Genomic DNA, 14,049 nt, shown 5'->3' on the forward strand with positions numbered 1-14,049 from the left:
TTGAAACAGGTGTGGCAGTAATCAGGCCTGGGGGTGGCTACGGAAATTGAAGTCAGGTGTCATACACCACAGTTAGGTTATTTTTTAACAAGGGGGCAATTACTTTTTCACACAGGGCCATGTAGGTTTGGATTTTTTTTCTCCCTAAATAATAAACACCATCATTGAAAAACTGCATTTTGTGTTTACTTGTGTTATATTTGACTAATGGTTAAATGTGTTTGATGATCAGAAACATTTTGTGTGACAAACATGCAAAAGAATAAGAAATCAGGAAGGGGGCAAATAGTTTTTCACACCACTGTGTGTATATATATATATATATATATATATATATATATATATATATATATATATATTCACGGCATTCGTAGTCTGTGTCACAATCTGATTGAATGGGTGGTTACCTACCAGGTAACGCTTGTGGTTGGTCAGCAATCTGCTAACATCCGCCACAGTGCCCTCAGTTTGTGAGGAGCAGATCATAGAATGGTTGAAATAGTTTACTGTCAAATAAATGCAAAGAGTACACGACACGTGTTTCGCCCTCATTCTGGGCTCATCAGGTGTACACACTCCACTGCACTCCCTCTCGGGAATCGAACCTCGGACATATATAACATAATATATAATATAATATATATATGTGTGGTTGGATCCCATTACCTTACATGGCATGTAATTTACACACCCAAATCACTTTGATTGGTTCCTCTCATTGCTATATTTATCCATAGCTCCTCTGCTACGCTAACAGCAGCCATGCCACCTTCACTTCAGAGCAGGTAATCCACCTGAGTCTAAGCATGTTTTGGCCTGGCCAGTACTTTGTTGGAAGAACATGTAGAAAAAATAAGGATTATTGCTGGAAGAGGTACTGGTGAGGCACTTACCCTGTGGTCTGTGTGTGCTTCCTAATGATCCAGTGAATTGATGAGACACTGTGATATTAAAAATTGACATCACCCTTTGAATTAGACATAAAACTGATGTCCTAACTCTGTGAGATTATTAAAGATCCCAGGGTGTTTTTGGCGAAGAATAGTTTGTACCCTAATGTCCTGGCTACATTGCTCACCACGGCCTTGTCATTCTCGCTCCCTAATCATCTCATGTCCCCTATTGATTGACTATCACTCTAACCACCTAATATCTAATGCATGTTGAGGTGCCAGCACAGGAATGGCTGCTATTCATCAAGGTGGATATTATACGTTGATGGTGTTTGAAGTGGATCCCCACGGTCTTTGTAAAGTGCTTTGAGTAGGTTAGAAAATCACTAAATAAATGTAATTATTATTTTGAATTATTACTGAGGATCTGAACAGGGCCAGGTCAAGTTCCATGCTCCTTCCCTCCCTTAACATTAAGGAGAAGCTTTGAAAATATATCTAGGCATTCCTAGATTATAAATTCAGCTTGTGTTTTCCTTTGTTGAACCTATACTTTGAAAAACTAAAATGTAATATGTGCATTTTTTGACCTAGCATTTGACTTTAATATACTGGCTGTAAATTTCATCTATAAATAAAAAGAGTTAACAAAAAGGGAGAAATTCCCAGGTATCCCAGTATACACTATTATCCCTTTGATGTGGCATGATACTTTAATGTTTGAAAATAGTCAGTATTTTATTGTTCTGTTATTAGTTGACTGATAAATTTAGAAGTCATTTACCTCTTCAGAGACCTGCAGAAAAGTGGTGGCTATCATGGCCCCAGACCCTTTTTCCTTCTTTTCTCTCATTAAGAATGTGCTGCATTTTTTCATTGTAAAATTTAGAATAAGCAGTGAGGAGCAATGTGCTTTGTTAAAGCGAGGTAGGCTACTGTTAACTATTCCACATAGAAATAATGTGTAGTCTTTAACAGGGGTATCACTGCCCTGGCGCACATTTTTTTTTATTAAATGTATTTATTTATTAACTAGCAAGCACAGTGCCAGTGGAATTCCCAGCACAGAAGTAAAGCTGCAGCTTGTCTATCGGCTATAGACAGAGACGCCCATCAAAGCACAGAGACACCCAGTTTAATTGGATCTCTACAGATAAAATTGTCCACACTTTAAGTAATAGGACAAAATTATGAACGTTAACTGGTCAGCAAGCTTTCGAGTACACCATTTTGAATACCTTCTTGACAGAAACTATCTGCAGTTGATACTAAATGTACCTGATTGCTCATTATTGCCCAGTATTGTAACTGAACCCATTTCTTTTTGTTATTTAGACTCCTAGAATTGGAAGCTTAGAGGAGTCATATTGTGTACAGAAAGACAGCTGTTGAAATTGTTCAAGTAATGTATTTCTGCTGTTTGTAATTCATAAAACTATATAATTTTTGTCGTTTTAAATCGGCCTATTTTGTATAGAATAGCAGTTTAGTTGGATCAGAACGGAAGTTGGCAGACTAAGGCTGGATGGGAAACTCTCATACTGTGGAAAGGAATTCAGAGAAATTATATCTTTGTTTTGAAGAGCGTGAAGGGCTGAAAATTAAAGAAGAAAGTAGAACAGTGCCCAAATTTAGTCTGAGAAAGTTAACAAAAAAGAGCAGGACCTTCTTTTTTAGTACAATAAAATTTGACAGATTCAATGGTGTTAATGCATTGACAGTCCATTTGTATGGATGTGCTTGCTAATAAAGCCGGACAGTGGTTGCAGCAATTGTGTAGCCAATAGCTTATTTTGCATCCATTTAAAGCTTAATAAGGCATGTTAAAGACACCAGATTTCAAAGGAGTGTTTAAGTCAGGGGTTCCTAACTGGGTGGTTGCATCTGGAATTTGGGATAAGTGGATGTTGTAACAGATATGCAGCTGTTTAGTCAAATTCATTATGAAAATGAGGGAAAAAGAGAACAGTCTTTTTAGATTTACATACTGCAACGCTAAAAAAGTGAATATTTTGAGCCATCATGTGACAAAATTTATAAACAAAAGTGTTTAAAAGGAACCCATGTTTAAAGTGAGTGCGCACTACGGAAAATTCTTGGCAGGGGTAGAGTGGAACATATCGAGTGTGCCAGACGTCGATGAAATGGGGAAGCACGTGTTGTACACAAGTGTTTAGTAGATGGAGTGTCACTACTTTACTGACAGAAGTTAGAGGACAGAGCGTGACAGGGTCTGTCAATAAGTGCATGTTCATAGAATTTACAAAACTGTTCACAGAGTATGCTAATATTTTGAGAACTCACTCTGTCATTAATTTGTTTTCTAGAATTTGGCATGTCACAGTCCACGCAAAATGATTGCTGCGACTAAAACTTCAGTATTTTTAGGCAATCGAGGATAAGGTCAAAACGTTTTCTTCTTTATTGCTTGGCAAGTAGTTGAGACAACAGGCATTTCATATTGTATACAGCTGTCCAGTATACATAGTCCAACAAAAACATTTATTTCTACAGCACATTTTCATACAAATGATGTAGCTCAAAGTGCTTTACATGGTGAAGAAAGTGAGAAAAGACAAAATAAATAAGAAAATAAAATTAGGGAACACTAATTAACATAGAATAAAAGTAAGGTCTGATGGCCAGGAAGGACAGAAAAAACAAAAAAAAAACTCCAGACGACAGGAGAAAAAAATAAAATCTGCAGGGGTTCCGAGGCCACGAGACCACCCAGCCCCCTGTTAGTTATTCTACCTAACATAAATGACCTAAATCAGTCCTCATTGTATTCAGGGTTTACATGGAAGAACTTGAACATGTGGACTTAATTCTGGAGTTTTATTGGTTTCTTTGATAACTCTGGAAGGTGAGATGCAGACATTCTGATGAAAATCTAAGGTACAGTGACAAGATTATTAAAGTACTTGTTCATATTATGGAGTGTTTACTTTTTATTAATGACAGCCACACACATGGGACATAGACAGTGTAGTGGACATATTTGGTAACATTCATAACAATAGAAGATTTGTCCCTAGTGTGTGGGTGTGTTTGTGTGTGTGTGTGTCCTGCGATGGGTTGGCACCCTGCCCGGGATTGGTTCCCTGCCTTGTGCCCTGTGTTGGCTGGGATTGGCTCCAGCAGACCCCCGTGACCCTGTGTTCGGATTCAGCGGGTTGGAAAATGGATGGATGGATTTGTCTTGGTATAATTGCATAATGTTATGAAGATTCCTTCATGGAATTTCAGAAGTGCAAAGGGCAAGTGTGGAAACAAAAATGGTGGGCCCACCACTAACTTTTAAAAACAGTTGCCAGGCTTGGCAAGGAGGGGTCAACTTTTGATGGCCAAGACCAAAAATGTGGTTGACATTTTTAACAACCTGTCACCCCACTTAATCAGTACTAAAACTTTGACTTTAGTATCAATAGAAGCTTTTGTACTTGTACGAAAACACCGCAGAAGCAAATAATGGATAACTCATTCCCCTCTCCTATCTCACTGCTGTTTAGTTCCTCCAGCCTGCAAATATGCGTGCCTTCCTTTTGCCCTACAGATCATTATGCTGAGCTTTTCGCCCCTTTGAGTTTCCAGCGTATTGAGATATATAAAATATGTTTGAAGAGTCTGTTCTTCCTTGGTGATTGGAGTAATATGTAATTGATATATTTCAACAAGGATTGGTGGGTTCCCTGGGGTTCCAGTCATGCTTAGAAATAACTGTGAGGTGCTTGAAAACTACAATTTACTTCCAGCGCTGAAATTAACAAAATGCTACTACTGCTGTATATTTTCAGTGCTGGTATACTGCGCAACTATAATCTGTTTTTAATTGTGGGAGCATCTGTCAAAGTTAATTTGTCATAAAAAATTTAAGTTGGCTGCTGCACCTTATTTGTTAGTAGTGAGTGGGAGAGCCAAAATGTGTATAGTTGCCAGCCTGTCAACACTAACACTAAACCAGTGATTGGAGTGGGTCTCCTCACCAGTACACGGTATCGGCATCTCTTCCAGTTTCAACATAGAGTACTGGTACCTCTTCTTAGGGTACCAGTGAATACCTGCACCTCTTCAGAATTCTTCACGGGGGATATTGTCATTGTTTCGCGGGGATGGAACGATGTAAGTTTCGCGGTACCATAACATTTTCTTAGTGTAACATTAAGTACAAAGCTCCTCTTCAGAAATCTTCACGAGGGACTAGGACCTTCACTGATTGTTACGGATTCGCAATGACACAACAATGTAGGTTTCACCATACCAGCATGTTTTCATAGTGTACCTTTGACTACTGGCACTTCTGCCAGAAATCTTCATGGGGGACTACCCCAGCCCTCAACTGTTTGAGCAACTTTCAGTGAATTGCCATATGTAGAGTACCACCAGTGATTTGGTTCCACTTGAAGCACTGCACAAAACAGTTTTAAAGTAAATATTTCTATACGCGTAACAGTATTACTGCTACTAACACCACTGCCAAGTGTGTAATATATGAATATTTTTTATTCTGCTGTTAGTGTTGCAGTGGGGGAGGGGGGAAATCTCAAGCACATTTGCAAAGGGAGCGATGTCAATAAAAGGCCTCTATCATGCAACTTTATCATAATAACATAATAGTGACGCCATAAACCTTTGCTACAAATACTACAACTACTTTTTCCCAGTGCAAGTCCACTATATCCTTTATTTGCCATCTTGAATACCCATGGATGGCAGGACGAATAAAATTCTTTCACTGTAACAACCACTTTGTAAGTTACACATTATATTACATTTTAAAATGTAATCTATGCAAAGTTTGACTACCTTTTGAGCTGCTGAAATAGTTTCTAAGAAATAATCTTGCTGATATGCTATTTGATCAAACAGTTGTGGCCAAAGTATAGTTTGGGCTCCATTTATGTTTCCTCATGAGTGACACTGTAGCGCGTTGGTGAGTACTGCTTCTTCATAGCTTCCTGAAACCAGGCTCAGTTACAGTGTGATCGCTATTTTTGTGGAGCTGGCATATTCACCCTGTCTTAACGTGAGTTTATCACAACTATTTCACTTTTTTGTCCTCTTGCATTCACAACATTATTTAACTGTGTGTACTGAAACGGGTGAACTTCCCTTCAAGTATTCTTATTGGTGAATCAATTATCAAATAATGGTGTGTGATCCTTTTTAATTTTTTTTTTTTCATGCTAACATTTTGTTAATTTAACTTTGTGATACAAATTTTTGACAATTTGTTGCTTAAATATATTAAAAGGTCCCATTTTTACACAAAAACTGCTTTATCTTATTTGATTTGAGAGAACCCTTTTTGAGGAGAAAAGTTACATTGTTAAAATTTAGAATAAGTCTAACATTGTCCTTTCTTTCTTTCTTTCTTTCTTTCTTTCTTTCTTTCTTTCTTTCTTTCTTTCTTTCTTTCTTTCTTTCTTTCTTTCTTTCTTTCTTTCTTTCTTTCTTTCTTTCTTTCTTTCTTTCTTTCTTTCTTTCTTTCTTTCTTTCTTTCTTTCTTTCTTTCTTCCCCAGGGTCCACTGCCCAACACTTGTGGACATTTTTGGGAAATGGTGTGGGAACAGCGTACCCATGGTGTGGTCATGTTGAACAGAGTCATAGAGAAAGGTTCTGTAAGTATTTTGCCCAGGTTTATCTGTAATTAAAAGTAGATTTCTTCTGATGTGTTCTGTATCAGGAAGAGTTTTATTTTTTACTTTGTTTTTAAACTGTATAATAATATTCTGTGTGTCGGATCTTAATCGGAGTGTTCCCCTAAACATGCTTGCTGGAGTGACATAATAGAACAGTAATTGGTGGTGCAGCTCTACTCATCCAACATACATGGCTTAGACCTTGTGCCTAATCCCTGTCTATGTGAAGTCTGTATGCTCTCCTTATGTTTGTAGTTTCAGTAACATTTGTATGACAATATACAGTAGTCTGTGTTACTTGTAACTAATTTCTCTTTATGCAAAGATTTTTTTTAAGCGGTGAATGAGGCAGTCCTTTTCATTTTTGAGAATTAGGCAAATGCCCACATTGCTGTCGGAGGTAGGAAAAACTGACTGTAATGGATGTGTGTACGATTTCTTGATTACTATGCACATAGTTTTTTTTATCCATTTGGGATTTTAGGTTTAGAAAAACAAATTTCCTTAACCTTAAAAGGCCATTGCAGTAGTAACAAGAATGTTGTTAAAGGTGGGCTAGGCTCCAGCCGCAACCCTACAACCGTATTCAAAATAAAGTGGGTTTAGAAATTGGATGGATGGTGTTTTTGTTGCCCGCTCACCTGTTGTCTAATGGCCATAGCCTCCCCCCAAAATGAATCTCTGTTAACACAGCCTCAACTTCATTTTAGCCAGAGATATTAATCTGTAAATTTTTTATTTCATAAAATGTTTTTTTATGTATGAAAAGTCTGTACAGTCATGTTTCTTAAGCACTAAAGAATGCTATACAACAGTAGTCTTAAGTGAATTAAAGTTAATCTGGATTAGATATGTGCAATTACTTATATATAATATAATATAATATATAATATAACATAATATGAATGTGTATACATACTAACCATCCTCTGCGGCTTTGCCCGTGTATTAGTGAAACAGGACAGTGAGGAGGATCCAATCCCGTCCCATCAAGCCGCAGCCTCTGTCTTGGATTAGCGCAAATATATTGCTCCTGCAAGCAGACTATGATTCTTAGCGCAATGAGAGTAGTCGCAATATCAACGGAATGTTCACTCAAATCGTAGAAAAAAAAACAGATCTAAATCCTTTAAGTAGTTCTGTCATGAAAAGCGAACAGACATCCAAACAGGTCTAAAAAAAAAAAAAAAAAAATTACGAAATTTCGTGCTTGGAGCACAAAAATTTTTAAAACCGTTTCTTAGCGAGCACCTATGGGCCAAGAGTAACCTACATTCCAAATATCAAGTCCTCATGGTTCTGGAGATTTCGTGATGAGTGAATTAATTTGGTATTTGGCATTTTTATATATGTATACAGTGATCCCTCGCTATATCACGCTTCGCCTTTCGCAGCTTCACTCCATCGCGGATTTTATATGAAAGCATATTTAAATATATATTGCAGATTTTTCGCTGCTTCGGGGGTTTCTGCGGACAATGGGTCTTTTAATTTCTGGTACATGCTTCCTCAGTTGGTTTGCCCAGTTGATTTCATACAAGGGACGCTATTGGCAGATGGCTGAGAAGCTACCCAACTTACTTTTCTTTTTATCTCTCTTGCGCTTTCTCTGATTCTGATGTAGTGGGTGTGAGCAGGGGGGCTGTTCGCACACCTAGACGATACGGACGCTCGTCTAAAAATGCTGAAAGATTATCTTCACATTGCTACCTTCTGTGCAGCTGCTTAGTGAAGCGACATGCTGCACAGTGCTTCGCATACTTAAAAGCTCAAAGGGCACGTATTGATTTTTGCATGTTTGTTTTTCTCTGTCTCGCTCTATCTCTCTCTCTCTCTCTCTCTCTCTCTCTCTCCCTGCTCCTGACGGAGGAGGTATGAGCTGCCGCCTTCAACAGCTTTGTTCCGCGGTGCTTCGCATACTTAAGCCAAACAGCCCTATTGATTTGTTTGCTAGAGATTGTTTTCTCTATCTATGTGACAGTCTGTGCTCCTGACACGCACTCCTTTGAAGAGGAGGATATGTTTGCATTCTTTTAATTGTGAGACAGAACTGTCATCTCTGTCTTGTCATGGAGCACAGTTTAAACTTTTGAAAAAGAGACAAATGTTTGTTTGCAGTGTTTGAATAACGTTCCTGTCTCTCTACAACCTCCTGTGTTTCTGCGCAAATCTGTGACCCAAGCATGACAATATAAAAATAACCATATAAACATATGGTTTCTACTTCGCGGATTTTCTTATTTCGCGGGTGGCTCTGGAATGCAACCCCCGCGATGGAGGAGGGATTACTGTGTATATATATATATATATATATATATATATATATATATATATATATATATATATATATATGCCAGATACCACTAATTCACTCATATATATAATTATATATTAATTATTAGGGTGGTCCAGATCTACTGTAACTATGCAACTTTTACTGCAATGCATTATATAGATAGATGAATAAAAAATCTGGAATTCTGTATAATTAGACAATATTATAAGAATTAAAAAATGCACTTTAAACACTAGTATGCAGTGCTAAAGTAATGAGCCATACACACTGGATGTATTTAATCGTGCTGTACTATGCACTCTGAAAACAGTAAAATATGGGGCCAAATTTTTTGATGGGTAAAGTTGGGGGAATGTGACAAACATTTGCCTAACAGATGATCCTCTGTCCGACTGGATTAGATGTTCTGTCTCAGCCTCTACTCCAGACTACAAAGCACTTGCCGGTATGTGCAGCCACAGGCATTTTACTGAAAGTTAAGGCCATATTTGTCAGCACCCTAATAAAGTAAGTAAGCAGTCAGTTTATGTAATTGATATGGCAGATTGTTACTGCTACTTGACTATAATATGTGACAGTAGATGTTTGATATGTTTTGATTTCAAAAGGTGATCTTATGGCTAAAAAAGGTTGCTGACCACTTTTCTAATATCTTAGAAAGAATATGTGGATACTTTGTGCTTTTTCCATTTATATTAAGGATTTTAAACAATGTTTTGTATGGACAGGTGTACTGTTGAGATAGCTGTTGTATTTTCTGTAGTTTAAGACACATAATATATACAAAAGCCTGTTCGCAACAATAATTGCTTCTGGCGCTTTGTTGGAGAACTCTGGCCGGTACATTGGACTGAATTCCACAAGGCTGCTGATTCAGACATCAGACTTGGTGCCTTACTTTGACCAAACTATTTAACCTGCCTGTTCTTCATTTCTAATAAGTAAATAAACTTCTTTTGATTACTTAAAAACTCTTGTCTGTCTTAAAGCAGAGTTGGAACTGACTGTTACTACACCCTCTGAAGCACTACTTGGACAATACTTCACTGTAGAAAGTTATAAATTCAATGATAATGGCATGAGAATGGAAATTAACAATTTAAATGAGACAAAGCAGTATTACCCTTAGAAATGTAGGCCGTTCATTTAGAGAAATTGCCAAAAAAAAAAAAAAATCAAAGTGTCAGTGAGTAAAGTGGTGTCCCACACAATCCAAAGGCAATTGGGAATTGGAAGAAACTCTGATACGAGGAGTTCTGGAAGACTGAAAGTCACAATCCAAACAGAAGACATGTAGCAATCTTTGTTTTCAGATCTTTTGAGAGTTGCTTTGAGGATCCCATGCTGTCACTCTTCAGAGGAGAGTCAAAGGGAAGCATAAGTTGCAATTGACCACCTCAAATACCTTTATATCTTATGATTGGACACACCTGTCTATGAAGTTCAAGGCTTAACGAGTTCATCCAACCAATTTGGTGTTGCAAGTAATCAGGATTGAGCAGTGACAGGCATTCAAATCAGCAAAATTACAAGGGGACCCACATTTTCGCACAGCCAGTTTTTCACATTTGATTTAATTTTATACATTGTGCAGGCTAAGAGGGGTTCCCAAACTTTTTCATATGAGTGTGTGTGTGTGTGTGTGTGTGTGTGTGTGTGTAATATAAAATGCATATACACTTTTTATATTTTACCTTGGGCATAAAGGTGTCCGACGAATTATGACATTTTTAATCCATTTCCTATGTGAATCATTATTGTGTTTAGTTTATGCCGTGTGATCTTTGTGTGACTGGGAGGAAACCATACTTCTGTTTTACCCCTAATTAGAAAATTAGAAAAATTAGTAGGCTTTTTTTGTTTTATTTTGAGCCTGATTAAAATTTATAGCAATCTAATGAATTAAACTTCATTGCTTAATCTTAGTTTACAAACAGATCAAAAATAACAGTATGTCATGAGTGAATATTTTTTTTCTTATTATTCCATACAGATGAAATGTGCTCAGTACTGGCCCCAAGAAATTGAAAAAGAGATGGTGTTTGAAGATGTAAATTTACAGCTGACATTTATTTCAGAGGATGTTAAATCCTATTATACAGTACGGCATTTGGAGCTAAAGAACTTAACAGTAAGTGCTGTTACTTAATGTGTTATAGAATAGTTTTACAAAATATGGTTCTTAAACAAGTAGTTTCATAGAGAAAAAATGTTAAAATGGTCATTGTATCCATTATGTGTTCCTTACGCTCTTAATAATGATACCTACTTAATGAACTAAAGGAGAAAAATTCTTAATGTAGTAGAAGGGGAATTGAAAGCTTATAGTCAACGATATGCTGTGTTGCACTTCTGTCTATTAGTCATCTGGAGGCCAGACAATGAAAGTGAGGTGATGCCTTATGATTCATTTTTTCCTTTTCCTTTTTTTTGATTACATTTTTTAGTAAGTTAGTTATATTTAGTTGTCACCCCGACTTGCCAATTATGCTGTACTATCTCCCATGATGATATTGTGGTTAGAAGCTTGGTCAATGATACACAATGCCCTACTGATTACTCTGGACATTTGTACACCAATTAAAAATCATGAAGATTTTGAGAAGGAATAGCTTTATAGCCAACTTACAGTAGCTTATCAGCCTCTTCATATAATAAAAAGTCAAGCTGAGATTTGAAGATCTCAGAGTACAGCTGCCTGACGACTTCATCAAAATATTCATGGGTCACAATGTGAAGAAATACTTTGAAGATGATTAAGGCTAAATTCTGGAGAAAAATTACAATCTGTGTACGTGTGTCATAGATGAAGGACTCATTTTAAAGTAAATAAGTGGTTTTTTTTTTTTGGTTTTTTTTGTTTTTTTACCGTACCAATTCCCTTTAGAATTTTACCACTACTGTCATGTTAACTTCTATTCTTTGAATGCTTAAACTGAAAAAGATAATTGTACCTTTTAGATATTCCTTGCAGTACTCGAGTGAGTGTGATCTCTTCATTCAGCATTCCCTGGCACTGCTATTTGTCTTTTTTATGATATGTAGGCGAAAACTGTATGTGATTTTCTGAAAAGGGGATTGTGTGGCTTATACTTGACCTTGATTGATTTGTACTGGACCTTGCGTGCTATATAATCTAAAATCCTTGTTTTACGCTATATGAGACAGCGCACTTCCTAATTCCTTTTCTTAAAGAATACTTTCAAGTTTCAGATATCCAACTGCTAATTATATTTGAAATTAGGTAAAACTGTGCTTTTTTTGTTTTTTGTTTAAATACAATTACATTAAACTGCTTCTGCCTCCTTATCTATCCAACTCAGAATTCCGTCCATGTTTACCTGTTTAGTGTCTTCTGCAAATGAAACCATTTAATAAGTTACATTTTTGTCTCGTCATTTATATGAATTAAAAGTTGGATCACAAAAGGATTAGCACTGGGCCACTGCTTATTTTAGCAATACCCAATTAAGAACAAATTCCTTGCACGAAAACATTTTACTTTCAGTGTTTAAGTCAATTTTGAGTCCCTCTGCCCACTGTTCCTTGAATTACTTTGATTCCTGCTTCCTTCAATTTGAGTATACAAAAAATAATTACATTCTGCTCTGTCAAGTATAAGGGCCGTTTCGCTTCACACATTCATTCCCCTGTTGAGTTGATTCCACACTTGCACACTTTTCACATTCCTTGTGAGATCAGTTTAACACCTGGTGCTCACTTGGGAGCAAAGCATTCTGTGGGCAGATTGACATTCATCCCTTGTGACAGTGCATACTAGCTCTTTAATGATGAAAATGCTCCATTTACAGTACATAGCAGAGAGTAATGAAAGGACCTAAAAAAACAAAATACTAAAAGTCTAGAGTAACACTGGCAGATATCAGAACAATACATAATGTGAAAAAATGTGCTGAGAGTGAAACATAAAGTTTGCTGAGACACCTGTCAATTCTGCCACACAACTGATTATTTCCAGTACTTTTGCAATCATGAGAAAATAATTACAAATGAAAGTCCTATATTATTTTAAACTCTGATGTCCATTTATAATATATTTATGTGCAGATCTGCATGTGTGTGTGTGCATATATCCATCCATCCATCCATTGTCTCCCGCTTATCCGAGGTCGGGTCGCGGGGGCAGCAGCTTGAGCAGAGATGCCCAGACTTCCCTCTCCCCGGCCACTTCTTCTAGCTCTTCCGGGAGAATCCCAAGGCGTTCCCAGGCCAGCCGGGAGACATAGTCCCTCCAGCGTGTCCTGGGTCTTCCCCGGGGCCTCCTCCCGGTTAGACGTGCCCGGAACACCTCACCAGGGAGGCGTCCAGGAGGCATCCTGATCAGATGCCCGAGCCACCTCATCTGACTCCTCTCGATGCGGAGGAGCAGCGGCTCTACTCTGAGCCCCTCCCGGATGACTGAGCTTCTCACCCTATCTTTAAGGGAGAGCCCAGACACCCTGCGGAGGAAACTCATTTCAGCCGCTTGTATTCGCGATCTCATTCTTTCGATCACTACCCATAGTTCATGACCATAGGTGAGGGTAGGAACATAGATCGACTGGTAAATTGAGAGCTTCGCCTTGCGGCTCAGCTCCTTTTTCACCACGACAGACCGATGCAGCGCCCGCATTACTGCAGATGCCGCACCGATCCGCCTGTCGATCTCACGCTCCATTCTTCTCTCACTCGTGAACAAGACCCCAAGATACTTGAACTCCTCCACTTGGGGCAGGATCTCGCTACCAACCCTGAGAGGGCACTCCACCCTTTTCCAGCTGAGGACCATGGTCTCGGATTTGGAGGTGCTGATTCTCATCCCAGCCGCTTCACACTCGGCTGCGAACCGATCCAGAGAGAGCTGAAGATCACGGCCTGATGAAGCAAACAGGACAACATCATCTGCAAAAAGCAGTGACCCAATCCTGAGCCCACCAAACCGGACCCCCTCAACACCCTGGCTGCGCCTAGAAATTCTGTCCATAAAAGTGTGCATATATACGGTTTCTCAGGATGTAGTCATCTAAGTAATATTTTCCTGCAGTTGATACTATACACTGTAAAATTAAGCACAGAGACAAGATAAAGGGTTGGGGCTTCTGGCCCCGTATACTGTACAGTATGCCAAAACCAAAAAAAACAGCACTAGTTCAGTACACATCGACATTCGACAACCAACAGGGGGAAACTGGGGAACATTTATAGTGGGGGACCGGA

General features: G+C 38.2%; 1 protein-coding gene across 1 annotated transcript in view; it reads left to right on the top strand.

Moving 5' to 3' along the window:
* The window catches only part of ptpn1 (protein tyrosine phosphatase non-receptor type 1), a 92,426-nt gene that overhangs the window by 56,896 nt on the left and 21,481 nt on the right, over window positions 1–14,049 (top strand). Inside the window, exons 4-5 of the mRNA XM_028812084.2 lie at window positions 6,417–6,515; window positions 10,826–10,963. Coding sequence (XP_028667917.1) covers window positions 6,417–6,515; window positions 10,826–10,963 — 237 coding nt within the window. The remainder of the gene's footprint in view (window positions 1–6,416; window positions 6,516–10,825; window positions 10,964–14,049) is intronic.

The sequence above is a fragment of the Erpetoichthys calabaricus genome, chromosome 10, assembly GCF_900747795.2.
Source record: "Erpetoichthys calabaricus chromosome 10, fErpCal1.3, whole genome shotgun sequence".
NCBI classification, from domain to species: domain Eukaryota; kingdom Metazoa; phylum Chordata; class Cladistia; order Polypteriformes; family Polypteridae; genus Erpetoichthys; species Erpetoichthys calabaricus.